At 34.6% G+C, this 18,832-nt stretch overlaps 1 protein-coding gene across 3 annotated transcripts in view; it reads left to right on the forward strand.

Moving 5' to 3' along the window:
* The window catches only part of MANEA (mannosidase endo-alpha), a 99,652-nt gene that overhangs the window by 54,508 nt on the left and 26,312 nt on the right, over nt 1–18,832 (forward strand). Inside the window, exons 4-6 of one of the 3 annotated variants that reach the window (XM_029223939.1) lie at nt 13,409–13,485; nt 14,310–14,336; nt 17,148–17,527. In XM_029223939.1, the coding sequence (XP_029079772.1) occupies nt 13,409–13,485; nt 14,310–14,336; nt 17,148–17,205 (162 nt within the window). In that variant the 3' untranslated portion in view covers nt 17,206–17,527. Of the gene's footprint in view, nt 1–13,408; nt 13,486–14,309; nt 15,207–17,147; nt 17,528–18,832 lie in introns of those variants that run through there. The other 2 variants (XM_029223938.1, XM_029223940.1) reach the window with 2 other exon arrangements.

The raw sequence follows: 18,832 nt of genomic DNA on the forward strand, positions 1-18,832 counted from the left end.
ATTTTAAAAGCAAGTTTTTCCTATTTTATATATAAATCACATTTCTCATAGTATTGATTTCACCATCCATTATTTATTTGGCCTGTTGCTCTAGAGTCATCATAATATCTGCTTCTCAGGCTTCTGCAGATTTTCAACCGTGTGAAATTTGCATGTAGTATGTCTGTCTGGTTCTTTTCTAAATGATTTTTCAGCTCCATTTGAAAAAATGTTTTACTGTCTATGAGCTCTTTTTTTTCCTTTTTGCCTTGTTCTTAAATTAATAATATGAATTTATGGTGAAAATTTGGTGAATATTACCTAAATGGGGTATATAAATGGCAGACCTAGAGTTTAATTTGTTACCTATTGCATGGAAATCATTCATTCACTCCTGCATGCATTCATGCATTCAGGGTCTGCTGTGTGGCAGGTACTGTTGGAGATGCTGGTAGTACTAAGAAGGATAAGATATTTTCTATGCACTTGAGACCTTGCAATCTACTGGAGGTCAGAGACAAACACAAGTATTTGCAGGAGGAGTATGATGGTACCACATAGGTAGGAAGATCTACCTCAGTATAATTGTAGTGGGGAGTGGAGGGTGTGCATGAGTGAAGGAGTGAGTGGAGGACTTTGAGAAGGAGAAAAGCATCATCAGATTTTTGCTTAAGTTTTCATTTTATTGAAGTATAATTGACATAAAATTATGTAAGTTTAAGGTATATAACATTGATTGGATACATTTATATTGCAATATTACTGTCATTGATAGCTAATACCTCTATCATGATACACAATTACCATTTCTTCTAGTGATGGGTACAGTTAAGATAGTTGATTAGCAAGTTTAATGTAATACAGTTTTGTTGTTTATAATCACTGTTAGATTAGATCTAGATCTCCATAACTTAATTATTTATCTACTAGTTGCAAGTATGTATATATATATATATATTTTTTTTTTTTTTTTTTTTTTTTTTTTGCGGTACGCAGGCCTCTCACTGTTGTGGCCTCTCCCGTTGCGGAGCACAGGCTCCTGACGCGCAGGCTCAGTGGCCATGGCTCACAGGCCCAGCCGCTCTGCAGCATGTGGGATCTTCCCGGACCGGGGCGTGAACCCATGTCCCCTGCATCGGCCACTGTGCCACCAGGGAAGCCCCACGTATATATTTTTAAACAACATCTCTTTCATTTCCCTACCTCCTAGCCTTTGGTAACCACCATTCCTTTCCGTTTTTTCAAGTTTATTTTATTTTGGATTCCACTATAAGAGATATCATACAATATCTGTCTTTCGTTGTCCGATCCATCTCACTTGGCATAATGACCTCAAGGTCCATCCATGTTGTAAACAAATGGCAGCATTTCCATTTTTCTCATGGCTGAATAACTTTTCATCGTGTGTGTGTGTATGCGCCACATTTTCTTTATCCATTTATCCATAGATGACTCTTAACATTGTTTTCATGTATTGGCTATTGTAAATAATGCTGCAATGAACAGGGGGGTGCAGGTGATTTCATTTCTTTGAAGGAACTACCCAAGGTAAGAAAAGGGGTTCCCTTTTCTCCATATCCTCACCCAACACTTATTTCTTATCTTTTTGATGATAGCACCTCACATCTGTTTTTATGACTATGTCATTTTAGTTTTGATTTGCATTTCCCTTATGATTAGTGATGTTGAGCCCCTTTTCATGTAACTGTTGGCCATTTTGTTGTCTTCTGTGGAAAAAAATGTCTCTACAGGTCCTCTGCCCATTTTTTAATCAAATTTTTAAAAAGTGAGTTGTATGAGTTCTTTATAAATTTTGGACATTAAGCCCTATCCAACACATAGTTTGCAAATATTTTCTACCATTCTGTAGTTGCCTTTTCATTTTGTTAGTTGTTCCGTTAGCATTGCATAAGCTTTGGAGTTTGATCTAGTTCCACTTACTTTTTTAAAATTTTGTAAACTGTTTGTGCTTTGGATGTCATATGCAAAATATCATTAATAAGACCAATGTCATGGAGCTATTTTCTTCTAAGAGTTTTGCAGTTTCAGGTTTTATGTTTAAATGTTTAATCTATTTTGAGGCAATTTTTGTGAGTGGTGTAAGGGTAGGGGTCCAGTTTTCTTTTTTTCCATATGGTTATCCAGTTTTCCCAACACCATTTATTGAAGAGACTGTCCTTTACTCATTATATATTGTTGGTTCCTTTGTCAGAGTAATTAACCATCTGTGTTGGTTTATTTCTGGGCTCTCTACTTCGTTTCATTGATTTCTGTGTCTGTTTTTTTGTCAATGCCATACGGTTTTTATTACAATAGATTTGTAATATAGTTTGAAAATGGAGTGTGATGCCTCCAGCTTTGTTCTTTTGTCTCAAGATTACTTTGGCTATTCAAGGTCTTTTGTGGTTCCATACAAGTCTGAGGATTGTTTTTTCTATTTCTGTGAAAAATGCCTTTGGATTTTGATAGAGATTGTGTTGAATCTATAATTGGCTTTGGGCAGTTAATTTTAACAATATTAGCTCTTCCAATTCATGAATATGGCATGTCTTTCCATTATATTGTGTTGTCTTTGATTTCTTCAAAGTCTTGTAGCTTTCACTGTACAGGTCTTTCATTTCCTTGGTTAAATTTATTACTAGGTATTTTGTTTTTGAAGCTACTGTGAATGTGATAGTGTTTATTTTTTTAAATTTTTCAGATGTTTCATTTTTAGTGTAATAGAAATGCAACTGATTTCTGTGTACTGATTTTATGTCCTGCAATGTTGAGTCTTTGGGATTTTCAATATATAAGATCATATCATCTGACAATAGTGACTTCCTTTACTGTTTGGATGCCTTTTATTTCTTTGGCCTGATTGTTCTCGATAGGATACTTAAGTACTAGGTTGAATAAGAGTAGTAAAAGTGAGCACCTTGTTCCTGATCTTAGAGGAAAAACTTTCACTTTTTCTTCACTGAGTACATTAGCTGTGGGTTTAGTGTATATTGCTTTCAATATAATTAGGTGTGTTTCTTCTATACACAATCTGTTAAGAGTTTTTATCAAGAAAGAATGTTGTGTTTTGTCAGATGCTGTTTCTGCACTTACTGAGATGATCATATGATTTTAATCTTTCATTCTGTTAATGTGCTATATCATTTATTGATTTGCATATGTTGAACCATCCTTGAATCCCAGTAATAAATCCAACTTGGTCATGGTACATAATCCTTTTACTGACTTCTTGAATTTGCTAGTATTTTGTTGAGAATTTTTGCATCTATGTTTTATAGGGATATTGGTCTATAGTTTTCTATTCTTGTAGGGTTCTTTTCTGGCTTTGGTATCAGGGTAATACTGGCATATAGAATGAGTTCAGAAGTATTCCCTCCTCTCCAGTTTTTTAGAAAAGTGAAAAAGATTGGCATTAATTCTTCTTGAAATATTTGGTAGAATTCACCAGTGAAACCATCTGGTCTTGGGGTTTTCAGGGTTGGGATGCTTTTGATTACTGATTCAATCTCCTTAAATGTTATTGGTCTGTTCATACTTTCCATCTCCTGGTTCAGTCTTGGATGGTTAAATGATTCTAGGAAAATATCCATTTCTTCTAGGTTATCTAATTTTTTGGCTTATAGTCGTTCATAGTCTCTTATCGTAACATATATTTCTGTAGTGTCAGTTGTAATTTCTTCTCTTTCATTTCTGACTTTATTTCAGTCTTCACTTTTGTTTTCTTAGTTATGCTTGAGGCTTTTCCTTTTTTTTTTTTTCCTGAAAAACCACCTCTTGATCTTTTATATTATTTTTCTGGTCTCTATTTCATTTATTTCTGCTAGGATCTTTATTATTCCCTTCCTTCTGCTAACTTTGGGCCTAGTTTGCTACTTTTCTAGCTCCTTGAGGTGCAAAGTTAGGTTATTTGTGATCTTTTTCATTTCTTAATATATGCATTTTTCACTCTCAGAACTGCTTTTGCAACACCATAGGATTGTGTGTTATGTTTCCATTTTCATTTGAGATATTAATTTTTTTACTTTTTTAAAAATTAAAATATAATTGACATGCAACATATTAGTTTCAGGTGTACAAGGTAAAGATATGACATTTAAATATACTGTGAAATGGTTAACTACAATGAGTCTAGTTCACATCCATCACCATATATGGTTCCAAAATTTTTTTTCTTGTGATGAGAACTTTTAAGATCTACTCTCTCAAGGACTTTCAAATATGCAATACAGTATTATGAATTATAGCCATTATTCAGTACATTACATCCCTATGCTATACTTATCTTTTAACTGGAAATTTGTATGTTTTGCCCACATTCTTCCTCCATGCTCTGGCAACCACCAGTCTGTTCTCTGTATCTATGAGCTTGGTTTTTTTTGTTGTTTTGTCTTTTCCACATATAATTGAGATCGTATGGTATTTGTATTTCTCTGTCTGACTTACTTCAGTTAGCATAATGCCCTCAAGGTTAATTCATGTTGTTGCAAACAGCAAGATTTCATTTTTTTTTTTTGCGGTACGTGGGCCTCTCACTGTTGTGGCCTCTCCCGTTGCAAAGCACAGGCTCTGGACGCATGGCTCATGGGCCCAGCCCCTCCACGGCATGTGGGATCTTCCCGGACCTGGGCACGAACCCATGTCTCCTGCATTGGCAGGCGGACTCTCAACCACTGCACCACCAGGGAAGCCCATTTCATTCATTTTTATGGTGGGATATGTGTTATATACATACACATCATTTTTTTAATCCATTCCTACATTGATGGACATTGGGTTGTTTCCTTTCTTATCTTGGCTATGTAAATAATGCTGCAGTGACCATGAGGGTGCATGTATCTTTTCGACATAGTGTTTTTGTCTTCCTCAAACAAATACCCAGTAATGGAATTGCCTGACTACATGATAGTTCGATTTTTAACTTTTTAAGTAACTCCCTACTGTTTTCCGTAGTGGCTGTACCAATTTACATTCCCAAAAAATAGTGCACAAGGGTTTCTTTTTCTCTACATGCATGCCAACACTTTTTATTTCTTTTTGATAATAGTCATTCTGATATGCATGCAGTGGTATCTTATCGTGGTTTTAATTTGCATTTCCCTGATGAGTAGTGATTTTGAGGGTTTTTTTGTGTGTTTGTTGGCCCTCTGTATGTCTTCTTTGGAAAAATATCCTTTCAGAACCTTTGCCCATTTTTTAATAGGTTTCTGAGTTGGAGAACTTTATATATTTTGGATAATAACCCCTTATCAGATACATGATATGCAAATATTTTCTTCTGTTGCTTCTATTTGTTGATATTTTCCTTTGCTATACAGAAACTTTTTAGTTTGATGTAATCCCACTTGTTTATTTTTGCTTTTGCCGCCTTTGGTTTTGTTGTCAAATCCAAAAACTTGCAGCCAAGACCTGTCAATGAGCTTACTGCTTATATTTTCTTCTAGTTTTATGGTTTCCAGTCTTACATTCAAGTTAACCCACTTTTATTTTATTCTATTGATGTAAGGTAGTGATCCAGTTTTCCTAACACCATTTATTGAAGAGGCTGTCCTTTACCCATTGTATATTTTGGCTCCTTTATCATAGATTACTTGACTATATATGTGTGGGTTCTTATGTTTAATTTTGACATTTTAAGTATATGTCTAGGTGTGGTTCTCTTTGGGTTCATTTTATTTGGCATTCTCTGGGCTTCCTTGATCTGGATGTATTTTTTTCCTCAGGTTGAGGAATTTTTCAGTCACTACTTCTCCCAATAAGTTTACTTCCCCTTTCTCTCTCTCTGCTCCTTATAGGACAACATCTAGCAAACTAACTTTCACACAAGTGTCCCAGAAGTCCCTTAATTTATCTTCACGGTTTTCGTTCTTTTTGCTGCTCGGATTAGGTGAGTGCCTCTTGCCCTGTCTTCAAGTTCAGTGATCCTTTCTTCTGCTGCTTCTAGTCTGCTGCTGAACCTCTCTAGTGTATTTTTCAGCTCTGTGACCTCTTTGTTACATTTTGTTGACATTTATTCTCTCCTTGAATTTGGTTAGCATTTTTATTACCTTTACTTTTCAACTCTTATCAGGTTACTTATCTCTGTTTCTTTAAGGGGTTTTCCCCCTGAGGTTTTATCTTGTTCTTTCATTTGGAATATATTCCTCTATTTCTTCATTTTGCTTGACTCTCTGTGTTGGTTTCTATGCATTTGATGATACATTCACCTCTCTCTGTCTTAAAGCATTGGCCTTGCATATGAGATGAACTTTATCATTCAGCCCTTCCCTAGCTCTTGGTTGTCTCAAACCTTTGTAGTCATCTAAGCAGCCTATTTTATTTTTAATAGCTTCTAGTAGTTGAAGTGTGCTGAGACCAGTCACTGTCCTTAAGGAGAGGATTTCAGGTAGCACCTAGATTCAGGCTGATTAGAATTTAGACCCTCAGCCAGCAGATTTTAACAAGTGCAAATATATTCAGAACTGTAGGACCACAGTGTAAGCCCTGCTGGCCACCAGAGCCAGGTGATCTGGGGGTGTTTGCTGGGTGGCAGTCATAAAAATTGGGGCTCCAGTTAAGTGTTCTTTTCTGGGAGATACCAGTGAGCTATAGCAAGGTAGAGGGAGAGCAAAAAGATGGCATTCTCCGACCTCCATACCCTGAGTGCCTCTGTAGACTCTGGAACTGTGCCAAACCTGAAGCTTCCCCTGACCACCAGAGCCAAGTGATATAGAGGCATCCCCTGGCAAGCTACAAAAATCAGGGCACCAGCCAAGGATATAAGAATATAACTCCTTTTCTGAAGACAACAGTGATCTGGAGCAAGGCAGAGACAGAGTGCAAAGATTGTGCCCACTGTCTCCCTTCCCCGAGAGTACCTCTGTAGGCTCCTATAAGTGTGCAAAACCAGAAGCCTGCCCCACAGGCCAAAGCTGCTATAGAAGGAAGTAGGCCTGTTTTTCAGAAAGACTGTGGGTATGTTTCAGTTGGATATCTGTGCAATGCCATAGGAGTGGTACTCTACCAAAAACTGTCTGTTGTTACAGTCCCATGGGACCCAGGACACAAGCTACCCTGGCCTCCAGGTCCATGTGATCAAGAGGTGTCCCTTCGTGGCAGCTGCAAAATCTAGGTAACCAGGTAGAAGCTCCCCTCTGGGAAATACTGGTGCTGTAGAGCATGACAGAGGAAGAGCTCAACAGTGACACCCACTACATGGAGTGGGGCAGATGGAGAGTACAGGGACAGCACCTGCTGAAAGAAGAAAAAGATAAAAAGGAAAAGAAAGTAAAAAAATGGCACCTGCTGGCTTTAACAAGCAGAGGGTGAACAGGAAGATAGAACCCTCCAGCCTCTTTCCCCATAGAATATCCCAGCAGACCCTTGCCTCTCAGACCAATGCTTTTAAAACTGGCAAATGAGTTTATTTTACGTAACATTTGGGTGCTCTTTGAAGGGCTTCTTCTGCACTGGTCCTGGGATGGATGAGTCTACATGCAAGCTCTTTAAGAGCTACATCCATTTGGCTATTCAAAGCCAGATATTTTGGGGACTCATCTTTCAGGGGCTGGTCTTAGAAACTGGTATGCCGGATGTGGGATACAAGCTATTTGTTCTTCAGGGAGAAGCTCTGGGTTTTGAGTTCTCTCCTGATTGTATGTCACTGCTGGGATGGGCTTTATGGTGAGATCGTATCTCAGCCTTTCCTACCTGCTTTGATGTGGTTTCCCTCATTTGCCAGATGTGATGGGGTCACTCCACCAGGTTCTTTTTGGAGGAGATTGTTCCATATTTAGCTGTAGATTTGGTGTGTCTATGGGAGGAGGTACGTTCAGGATCTCCCTACATTACCCTCATCACCAGAACCATTTATTTTTCCTACTAGAACAGAGATATATTTACGTCAATAAAATTATAAAGTAAAACTACAAAGAAACAAAAATATTTGACAATTGCTGAGACATAATTTTGTAAAGAAAGTTAACAGTAATCATCTTAAGTACAGTGAATTATAAAGATCTGTTGATATGGAGGAAAATAACCAGAAGAAACACAAAAATAATTGTCACAGCACATGGAACATTTCCATAAAAAGTTAGCTTCTACTTGGTCATTTAATTTTTCATCCCTGTTTAAATTTACATTCTGAAATTTATGTTCCACTGCAGTTTCTACCTGCATGTAATATCTTTTCCACCCCTTCACTTTGAGTCTGTGTGCATCCTTAAAGCTTAATGGGATCTCTTAAGAACACCATACAGTTTGGTCTTGTTTCTTTATCCATCCAGTCACTATGTGCCTTTTCATTGGTGAATTCAATCCACTTACATTCAGAGCAATTATTAATATGTAATCTTATCAACTGCAGTCTGGTTTTGTATTTCCATTATTTCTTTTTCTCTCTGTCTGCCTACATTTGTAAATTGGTTATTTTTCATGGTGGTATGCTCTTCTCCCCCCTCTTTTGTGCATCTGCTCTAGATTTGTGCTTCGTGGTTATCAAGGGGGGTTCCATAAAACATCTCTTAGATAAAACAGTCCATTTTAGGTTTATAGAAACTTATCTTTAACCCCACAGGTATCCATTATTTTGCTCCTCCCTTTTGCATATTGATGCCTCAGTTTACCTTTTTATATTTATTATTTATTAACTTATAGTTATTTTTCCTACTTTCATTTAACGTTTATACTATAGTTGAGTAGTTAACACACCATCCTCCTACAGAATTATAGTTTTCTAAGTCTGGCTGTATGTTTCTCATCTTCACCAGAGTATTTTGTAATTTTGTATGTTTTCATTTCAGCTTGAAGAACTCCTTTCATCATTTCTTGCAAGGCAGATCTAATAGTGGTGAACTCCCTCAGATTTTGTTTGTCTGGGAGAGGCTTTACTTCTTCATATCTAAAGGATAACTTTGCTAGATAAAGTAGTCTTGGCTGGCCACTTTTATCTTTCAACTCTTCAAATATGTCATTCCACTGTCCTCTGGCCTGTTGAATTTCTACAGAGAAATCTGCTGACAGCCTATTGGCAGTCCTTTGTAAGTTCTCTTCTTTTTTTTCCCTTGCCTGCCTTTAATATCTTGGAGAATGTCTTTTTGCATTGAGATACTAGGATGATCTACTAGCTTTGTGGACTTGTATGTCCAAGTCTTTCCTCAGATTTTGGAAGTTCTCAGCTATTATTCTTTAAGTTAACTTCCTGCCCCTGCCTTCTCTGTTTGGAATTCCGATTATCCTGACATTTGTCAGGATATATGGATATCCATAGATCATGTAGGCTTTCTTTTTCTAAGTTTCCTCTTCTCTTTTGTGTTATTTCAAATTTTCTATCCTCCAAGTCAGTTTTTCTATCTTCATATGCTCTGCCTTGCTACATATTCTCTGCATTGCATGCTATCCAGCACCAGAATTTTTGTTTGGTTCTTTTTTAAAATTTCTTTCTCTTTTAAAGGGTCATTTTGTTCACATATTTTATTCCTGATTTTATTGAATTGTCTTTCTGAGTTTTCCTGTAACCTGTTGAGTTTTTTATAACATCTATTTTCAACTCTTTATCAGATAGGTTGCAATAGTCTGTGGCTTTGAGTTTGCTAGAAATAGTTTTTATGTGATGCCATGTTTCCTTGATGTTTCATAATCCCTTTAGATTTGCATTGTTGTTTTTGCATATGAAGTAGTCTTAACTCTTTTCTCGTTGCCTTCAGCAGATGGTATGTTATATTCTGTAGTGTTGATATTATCCGGGTTTTTACTGTTTTTGTGAATTTATACCTGCTCCAGTCTTCTTGTTCCCTCTTTTGGGTGAGTTTTTAAACATTTATGCCATCTCTGTTTCTTACAGTTCACCAGGCTGGCTACTGGAAACCTCTCTTGTTTTCCAAAAGGTTGCTATAGCTCAAGTTCATGGTTTCTGAGCAGGCTCTCAGTCTACTGGAGCTTTCTCTTGCAGTGGCACTTGGGACCCACACAAGGAGCAAACGTAGAGTGGGGGGAAAGTGTGGGTTTACCACTGGGTACATTGGGGGCACCTGCAGATCCAGTAGGGTGATCCCATTGGCTCCTAGGTGGACTTCTGCTAAGAACAATCCCTTTCCCACCAACTGAAGTTCTAATTTGCATCTTTCCTAATATCCTCCCTACCCCTGGTTCTAAAGCTCCCATCTTAGTAATCCAGTTGCTGGTGGAGAAATGATTTTTCCAGCCACTTCCAGTCTAGCTGGGCACTCACTCACTGCTTTCCTTTTCCCCTTTCAGTGTTTCTTTGGGCAGAGGCATGGTGCCAGGAAAGCTTCTCTACTGCCTTCTGTTGCAACCAAACTAGCTTTTTTTTTTTTGTCTCCAGTTATGTGCTGGAGTTTCCCGTTGGGAGGTCTAGACTTCTGCAAGTTCTCTGTCTTGTATGTGAGTGCCTGCCTGGGTCTTTACTGACACAGTTTTTTGCCTGGCAAGAACAAAAGGGGTCTAGGCAGTTTGGCTGGCTCCTCTGGTTCCCCACCTCGAGCAGACGTTTGTCTCTTACCATCTTTGTGGTGAGTGAGACTACTCCTGTGTTCCTTGGAATAAGACACTAGGTCCCAGAACACCACGAAGGCACTTTTGCTCATGTATGAATGTCCAATTTGTTGATTTAAAAAGGAATAAATAGTAGGAACATTTTATGTCATCATATTGCTAATATCACTCTCCAGGATCATCAGATTTTCACTTTAGGAAGTACACTTTGGGTGCATGGTCAAAATTAGAAGCATGAAATGAGGGAACACTTATAGGACTCTTACTTCCCCATCTAAAGATAATGCAAACATTTGATTTTGTATATAGCATTCTATCATTTTTAAAGTCATTATAGTATATTGGTCTCATAGATTTTTCCAAATGGAACAGTGGAATGGTGATACATCACATTATTTATTCACTAAGCCTACAAGGTAATATTATTGCAATTAATATTTTCCCTCATATTTCTAACTTATTAAGTATTGTATAAAATAGTGGCTTTTTGAATTACTATAAATGTATTGATCTGCACTTTACAAAAAAGAAGGAAGCCATGTAGAGTTTGCAACTTCAAAAGCAAATTCATTATAATATAGGATATTTGCTTAAATTTGGTGTCCTTTATGTATAAATTGGAAACTTACTTAGGAAATGTTACAGCTAAAGGGAGATTACCCAAGGTTACATTATATAAGAGTATGAAAATACCTATACCCTTGCCACTTTTCTTTCAATTGAAGTTAAAAAGCACATACATACCAGAGCTACTGCAAAATCTAACTGCCCTAGCCATACTTACAATATACTGCACAAACGAAATTGACCTTACTTTACTTTGTTACTAATAAAAACTTTCTTTGTATAATATTACTGAAATCTTATTAAAAGTAGAGAATTCTAGTTTCACTAAATGCTGTCTGACTTTATAATTATGTGAAAACTAGTAGAATATAAAATATATTTCACTTTAATTAGGTGGTTGAAAACAAAGGCATTTTATATTGCAGTAGCTATATTGCAGTAGTATAGAAGTCTCTAATTCCATACATGCTTCATAGAAACTGAACTCTTATTGACAATATTTTAGTTTATTATATTGCCATAAAGTAATGGTTAATGGTAAGTCAGTAAAATTAGTAATTTTAGTAATAAAATTAGTAAAATTAGTAATAAAATTACTAATAAAATTAGTAATAAAAGTGAAAATTCTCATAGTTGTTTTTGCAGATCTTAAGTAGACAGTACACATGATATTTCCCTTAATCTACTCCACTAGTTATAAATGACATACAAAATGGTTTTGGTAGCCATAATTAGTTTTTCTTGATTTATATATAACCTTTTTGGTTACTGCTTTCTGCTATCATAGTAGAAATATATAAACCACATCAATAGCAAGCATTCTGAAAACTATTGTCCATTATAGTACTAGTTTTTGATTTTTTAAAGTAATTTTATTATAAATTATTTGAATAAGAGTACATATTAAATCTGTCATTTTTGCAAAGGAAACCATAAACAAAACGAAAAGACAGGACTTCCCTGGTGGCACAGTGGTTAGGAATCCACCTGCCAATGCAGGGGACACGGGTTCAAACCCTGGTCCAGGAAGATCCCACATGATGCAGAGCAACTAAGCCTGTGCACCACAACTACTAAGCCTGTGCTCTAGAGCCTCCAAGCCACAACTACTGAAGCCCGTGCTCCACAACAAGAGAAGCCACCACAATGAGAAGCCTGTGCACTGCAACGAAGAGTAGCCCCTGCTTGCCGCAACTAGAGAAAGCCCGCACACAGCAACAAAGACCCAATGCAGCCATAAATAAATAACTTTATAAAAAAAATAAGGACAACCTAAAGAATGGGAGAACATATTTGCAAACAATGCAACCGACAAGTGCTTAATTTCCAAAATACACAGACAGCTCATACAACTCAACAAAAAAAACAACCCAATCCAAAAATGGGCAGAAGACCTAAATACACATTTCTCCAAACAAGAAATACAGATAGCCAGTAGGCACATGAAAAGATGCTCAGCATCGCTAATTATTAGAGAAATGCAAATCAAAACTACAATGAGGTACCACTTCACACCTGTCAGAGTGGCCATCATTAGAAAGGCTACAAATAACAAATGCTGGAGAGGGTGTGGAGAAAAGGGAACCCTCCTACACTGTTGGTGGGAATGTAAGTTGGTGCAGCCACTGTTGAAAACACTATGGAGGTTCCTCAGAAAACTAAAAATAGAATTACCATATGATCCAGCAGTCCCATTCTTGGGCATATATCCAAACAAAACTATAATTCAAAAAGATACATGCACCCCAATGTTCATAGCAGCACTATTCACAATAGTCAAGACATGGAAGCAACCTAAATGTCTATCAACAGACGAATGGATAAAGATGTGGTACGTTTATACAATGGAATACTACTCAGCCTTTAAAAAAAAGAATGAAATAATGCCAGTTACAGCAACACGGATGCAACTAGAGATTATCATACTAAATGAAGTCAGAAAGAGAAAGACAAATATCATATGATATCACTTACATGTGGAATCTAAAATACAACACAAATGAACCTATCTATGAAACAGGATTACGGACACAGAGTACAGAATGGTAGTTGCCAGGGGAGGGGGTTGGTAGATGTAAGCTTTTATATACAGAATGGATAAACAACAAAGTATTACTGTATATCACAGGGAGGTATATTCAAAATCTTATGATAAACCATAATGGAAAAGAATATGAATATAAAAAAAGAATGTGTATATATGTATAACAGAATCACTTCACTGTACAGCAGTAATTAACACATTGTAAATCAACTATACTTTAATAAAAAACACATTCATCTTAAATTAAGGTTATTAAAAATATGGAATATGATTTCCTTTTTATTTTTACATCATAATTCTTTCTCTAATCAATATTTTTTGTTTTAGGTCACTTTTCACATTGAACCATATAAGAATCGAGATGATAAAAACATGTACCAAAATATCAGATACATTATAGACAAGTGAGTTTCTTCTGTCCTATAATTACTGTTATATGATCCAATGATAATTACTGTTATAAGTATGTTTATAGTTGAGAGATTTGAATGACTTACAGTATGACATATTAAAATTAGTTTAAACTAATTTTGTAATGAATACTGCAATCATTTTAAAGAACATTTCTGAATTTCCTTATAATTCACTTTCTGTATGAATAGTTACAGTAAAAACAGGAACCTGTTTTATGTGTATATTCGACTATGATTTCTGTCATCTGACATTTAAATTAGTATTCTGCAAATCATATGAATATAGAGTTGTCTTTTTAAAAGCAAGTTCAGAGTATGAAATGTGAACTGCTTTTGCAATTTTGAATTGCTATTAGATATGGCAGATCCACATCTAATATTTTCATTTAGTATGATTACAAGGAAAGAATTTATTAATACAGTTTCATTTTGTTTAAGGGTTTACTAATAACAGTCTGTGACAGCTGCCATATTCTTACAAAAAACATGTCAGCAACAGTGGGACATTTATCACTTATACAAAAAACAAAAACAGTATCTTCATGTAGAAAATGGGCTTTTTATTGTGTTAGTCATCATTTCTAAACCTCAGTATAATTTCTTGTTTGTTAATGTTTTAATGTATCCAGTATCTCATTCTTCAATGTGTAAAATTAAAAATGCATTTTTAATGTTTACACTTATATAGCTAATTCCCCAGAGGTGAACAGTGTGCTTAAACTGCACTGATTACCTTCATTTTCAATACATAAACATTGTCTATTGCAACTGAGTTATGAATATTCATTTTGCTTTCATATATGTTTGTATTCTAGATATGGAAATCATCCTGCCTTTTACAGGTACAAGACTAAGAATGGCAGTGCTCTTCCACTGTTTTATGTCTATGATTCCTATATCACAACAGCTGAAAAATGGGCCAATCTGTTAACCAGCTCAGGGTCTCAGAGCATTCGCAACTCTCCTTATGATGCATTGTTTATTGCACTTCTAGTAGAAAAAAAGCATAGATATGAAATTCTTCGAGGTGGTTTTGATGGAATTTATACGTATTTTGCCACAAATGGCTTTACTTATGGCTCATCCTATGAGAACTGGGCTAAGCTAAAATTTTTTTGTGATCAGTTCGACCTAATGTTCATCCCAAGTGTGGGCCCAGGATACATAGATACCAGCATCCGTCCGTGGAACAGTCAAAACACTCGCAACCGAGTCAATGGGAAATATTATGAGGATGCTCTGAGTGCTGCACTCCAAGCCCACCCCAGTATAATTTCCATCACCTCTTTTAATGAGTGGCATGAAGGAACTCAGATTGAAAAAGCTGTTCCCAAAAGAATCAGTAATACTGTGTACCTGGATTACCGGCCTCATAAACCAAGTCTTTATCTAGATCTAACTCGTAAGTGGTCTGAAAAATACAGTAAGGAAAGAGCAACTTATGCATTCGATCACCAGCTACCTGTTTCTTAATGCATTGATTAAAGTTTAATAATTATAGATATCACCTAATTTCAATACATTCCTTTTGTTTTGAGTTATGGAAAGAAAACTATCAAAGTCAGTATGTACTATTATCTCTAATAAAAATAATTTGTATATTTTTAAAGGTAGTAATATTATCATTGCCACCTTTCACAATGGCGATGTTGCACTGAGAAAAGTTGTGCAAATAACATTCCTTGTGGCACAATTTGGTGAATTTCTGACTGGAATTGAAATCCTGCTTTATAGCTATTTTTGTTTCACAATAGGTAATTGCTTGTGTTATATAGAGTAGTTAGCACACAATTAAATCCTACTTGTATTCTGGGCCCAAAGAAAAAGGACTGTGTATATATTTGATATGTCTATTGAAGAACAAAGACCTAAAAGATAATGGACATGGTTCCTTTTTCATTTTTTTAATGATCCAGTCAACTTCATCATATTAGCATTCAGACTCTGGATAACTCTCCAATAACAATTCTTCAGAAAAATATCATATACCTTAAGCCTTACCTTACTGTGAACCATATTTTGTTAGGAAGGTCTGCTTTCTATAGTACAATATGTATCATCATTTGCAGATTTTTGGTTTCCTAGAGCTTGCTAGGTGTTTTGCATGTCTAATGTTTGTTTCTACATTATAAATTTCAGGCTTTAGAAGGCAAATCTTTTCATAAAGGTTAAGGATTGCTTCTCAGTTATTAAAAAAAAATAGCTGCTTTACAATTATGAAAATACAGTGCCTCAAATGTTATTTTAGGGTACCTTGTCAATCTTTAACTTATTTTATTCATATTTTTCAATTTAATATTAATCAGAGACCAACTGTTAGATAAGAAAAAGTTGATACTATCATTGGATTGCCTTCTTTTAAGATTTTAAACTGTTTTTACTAAAACTAATAGAGAAAATTTACTTACCATTTCAGATTTTAAGGATATGGAAATGAAAGTTCATTACTAAGTTTGACTTTTTATTAGGTATAACACTTAATGATGGAAATATTTAAGACTTTATTGTCTATAATATAACATCCCCATCTAAAAACATTATACTTTTATGTTACCTAACAGGTTAAAGAGTTGTGATCAATTGTCATAGTGTGACAAATTAATCATCTGTAAAAATGAATCTCTTTACTTTAAAAACTACAGAATAAAATACACTCTTATTATCGTTAATATTTGTAACTAGAACTATAGTAAAAGAATCTAATATATATGCTATTACATGAATTTTTTTTTAGATATTTAATTTGTTAAATGTAAGCAATAGGGAAATACTAAACAATACATATAAATATTCTGAATATATGGACATTCATTCAGAAACAAATTAGCAGTGGAATTTATCATAAAATAACTCATTAGACAATGAAATTTAATTTTAAGCAGTGCTTTTTAAGTTAACTATCATGTCTTTGAAAAGAAGCATGATTAATGTTAAACTTATTTATAACTGAGAATTTGCCATTTCTCAGAATGTTCAGACCATGGGAAACCAGTATAATAGTAATTAGTAATTCACCTTGTAGAGGAAATTACAAGAATAAATCACTATAATGTTACAACTAAGTATCTTCATAGGAACACTCATACAGATATAACCTGTGGATTTTTTTTTTCTTACATCCAGTTAGCCACTATATGTTATCTTAGGGATAAACTCTAAATATGGTATACTTAATAATATTTATAACATACCATATTTTATTAAAGTTTAGTTAGAGAGATGTCTGACACACAGGAATTTTTGTCATTGCTTATGTTGTATAGTTGAACCCATAATGACAATTTTATGAAATAGTTCTGAGATTACGAGAAAGTGTATAAAAACAAGGTCAGCAAATCCTCAACACGGACACCACCATTTCTCTCCTGCTCCCATTGCAGACATATAGATAATCTAGGACTGCAGAATTTCCCTCTGAGCTTTGTTCTAATGCACTACCCCAACCAGCCACTGACAGGTGGTTTCAAAGTAAGATAAAACAGAGTCTGTCTTCATTGCAGAAAGTTAATTAATTCTCAAGGGAAGAATGTTTGGAATCAGCTCTAATGATAGTTTACTGATTTATAACTATTTGAATATCATGTTTCTTTTCTCCTGTTCTTAAAAAAACAGTTATTAGAAGGAATTATCTCTAATAATTTTGTTATTCTTAGGGAAGAACGCTTTCAAAATCTTCCTCAGGTATTCATTACAGCTGCCTTTACCATTTGACTTATAACAAGTTTAGATTGCATAATCACAAGAAATCAATTCTTTGCTTTTAATTCAATAAACTAAAGTAACTGTTAAAGAAAAAACAGTGTAATATATGCAATGCATGAATCAAAATGAATTATTTTATGGTTTAATCAGTCTAATTGTTTTGACTGTATAGAAATCAAATCTTTTACTACTCTCTTTAAGGACTGATATTGTCAAAAACTGCTGTAATTGATGTTGATCTCAGCTGTATATTAACTTTTTTGTTTTAAGAGTAGTTTAAAAATGACTATTTTGTTACATGAAGTAGTTAACTTTCACCTAATAAAAGCATACAGGGAATAAATTGTATCTTAGATATAAAAATCTGTTTTTTTATGAAATGTTTAATTTCTGATTAACAGTTCAAAAGTAGTAGTCAGTCGCCACTCTATATATCTTCTTTATTTGAAATATACAGCATTTAAAAAGTAGATATCTTTTAACTGTACTTTTAAAATCTGTGAATTTGTGTTATACACACAAAAATATGAATTTTTTTAATTTGGAAGATGGTTTATTTTTTTATTCTTCGGGCATAATCATATATGAGCTCCAACATCCTTTAGAAAATTGATCTTACCCTAAAACAGCAAAAGTAACAAGCCACTAGAGAACCTACCAAGTTCATAACCAAGCCCTTTTTGAAACTGATCACAGTTATTCAATTTAAACATAGTGACTGCTCCTAAACTCTATAGTGCCTACAGAAGCAGTCCTTAAAAGTCTTTATCTAAATTTTGAATTAAGGTCGAACACTCTCATGTCCCATAGTGTAGAAGCAATACTTTATTTACGACCAGCAAATTTTATTTTTATAAATATTTACAATTTCAAAAAGAAAAATTGAGCCAAAAATAGATTTTTGGCTCAGCTATTCCTTTTTTTAAAAAAAAGTACTGTAAATTTAAATGTACTTTAAATTTAAATTATATACTGACTGTTATATATCCACATAAAGGCTAAATGTTATAGTGTGCTTAATACAAGATTATTATCCTTCAGAATGCAGGTACTACTTTGGCTTACTTACAGAGTCATCCTTAGTCAAGTCAAAGAACTTAGCGGTAGTGCTATTATATTCCCAACTATTAATGAAGGGGGGAACATTTTTCAATGTTACTAGATTTTGTTGTTGTAATTACCATTTATTATATCAAAAGAAAAAATAATTTAAGACCTAATAAGCAAATAATCATAGATCTAAAATTTACTGAAGTCAAAACATAGTGGTACTTTTTATATTGTGTGTTCTAAACTTCATTTAAAGCATCTTATATATTGAAGTTCAAATTTCTCATTTATATAACCTTAAATGTAACCATAAAGTTAAAAAGCCTTAGAGTCTATCTCATTGAAATAATTATTTCATGAAACAAAATAATGATGTACCATGGTAGTGATAATTCTGTATACAATTCAACTTATACTATATGATTGTATTGTCATGCTTTTGTGTTTTTACTTTAGATTTTTTTAATTAATTTTTATTGGAGTATGGTTGCTTTACAATGTTGTGTTAGCCTCCACTGCACAACAGAATGAATCAGCCATACAAATACAGATATCTCCTACTTTAGATTTTTAACCTGTTTAAAAA

The sequence above is a fragment of the Monodon monoceros genome, unplaced genomic scaffold, assembly GCF_005190385.1.
Source record: "Monodon monoceros isolate NGI ecotype Baffin Bay Population unplaced genomic scaffold, NGI_Narwhal_1 Super_Scaffold_15, whole genome shotgun sequence".
In the NCBI taxonomy this organism is placed as follows: Eukaryota; Metazoa; Chordata; class Mammalia; order Artiodactyla; family Monodontidae; genus Monodon; species Monodon monoceros.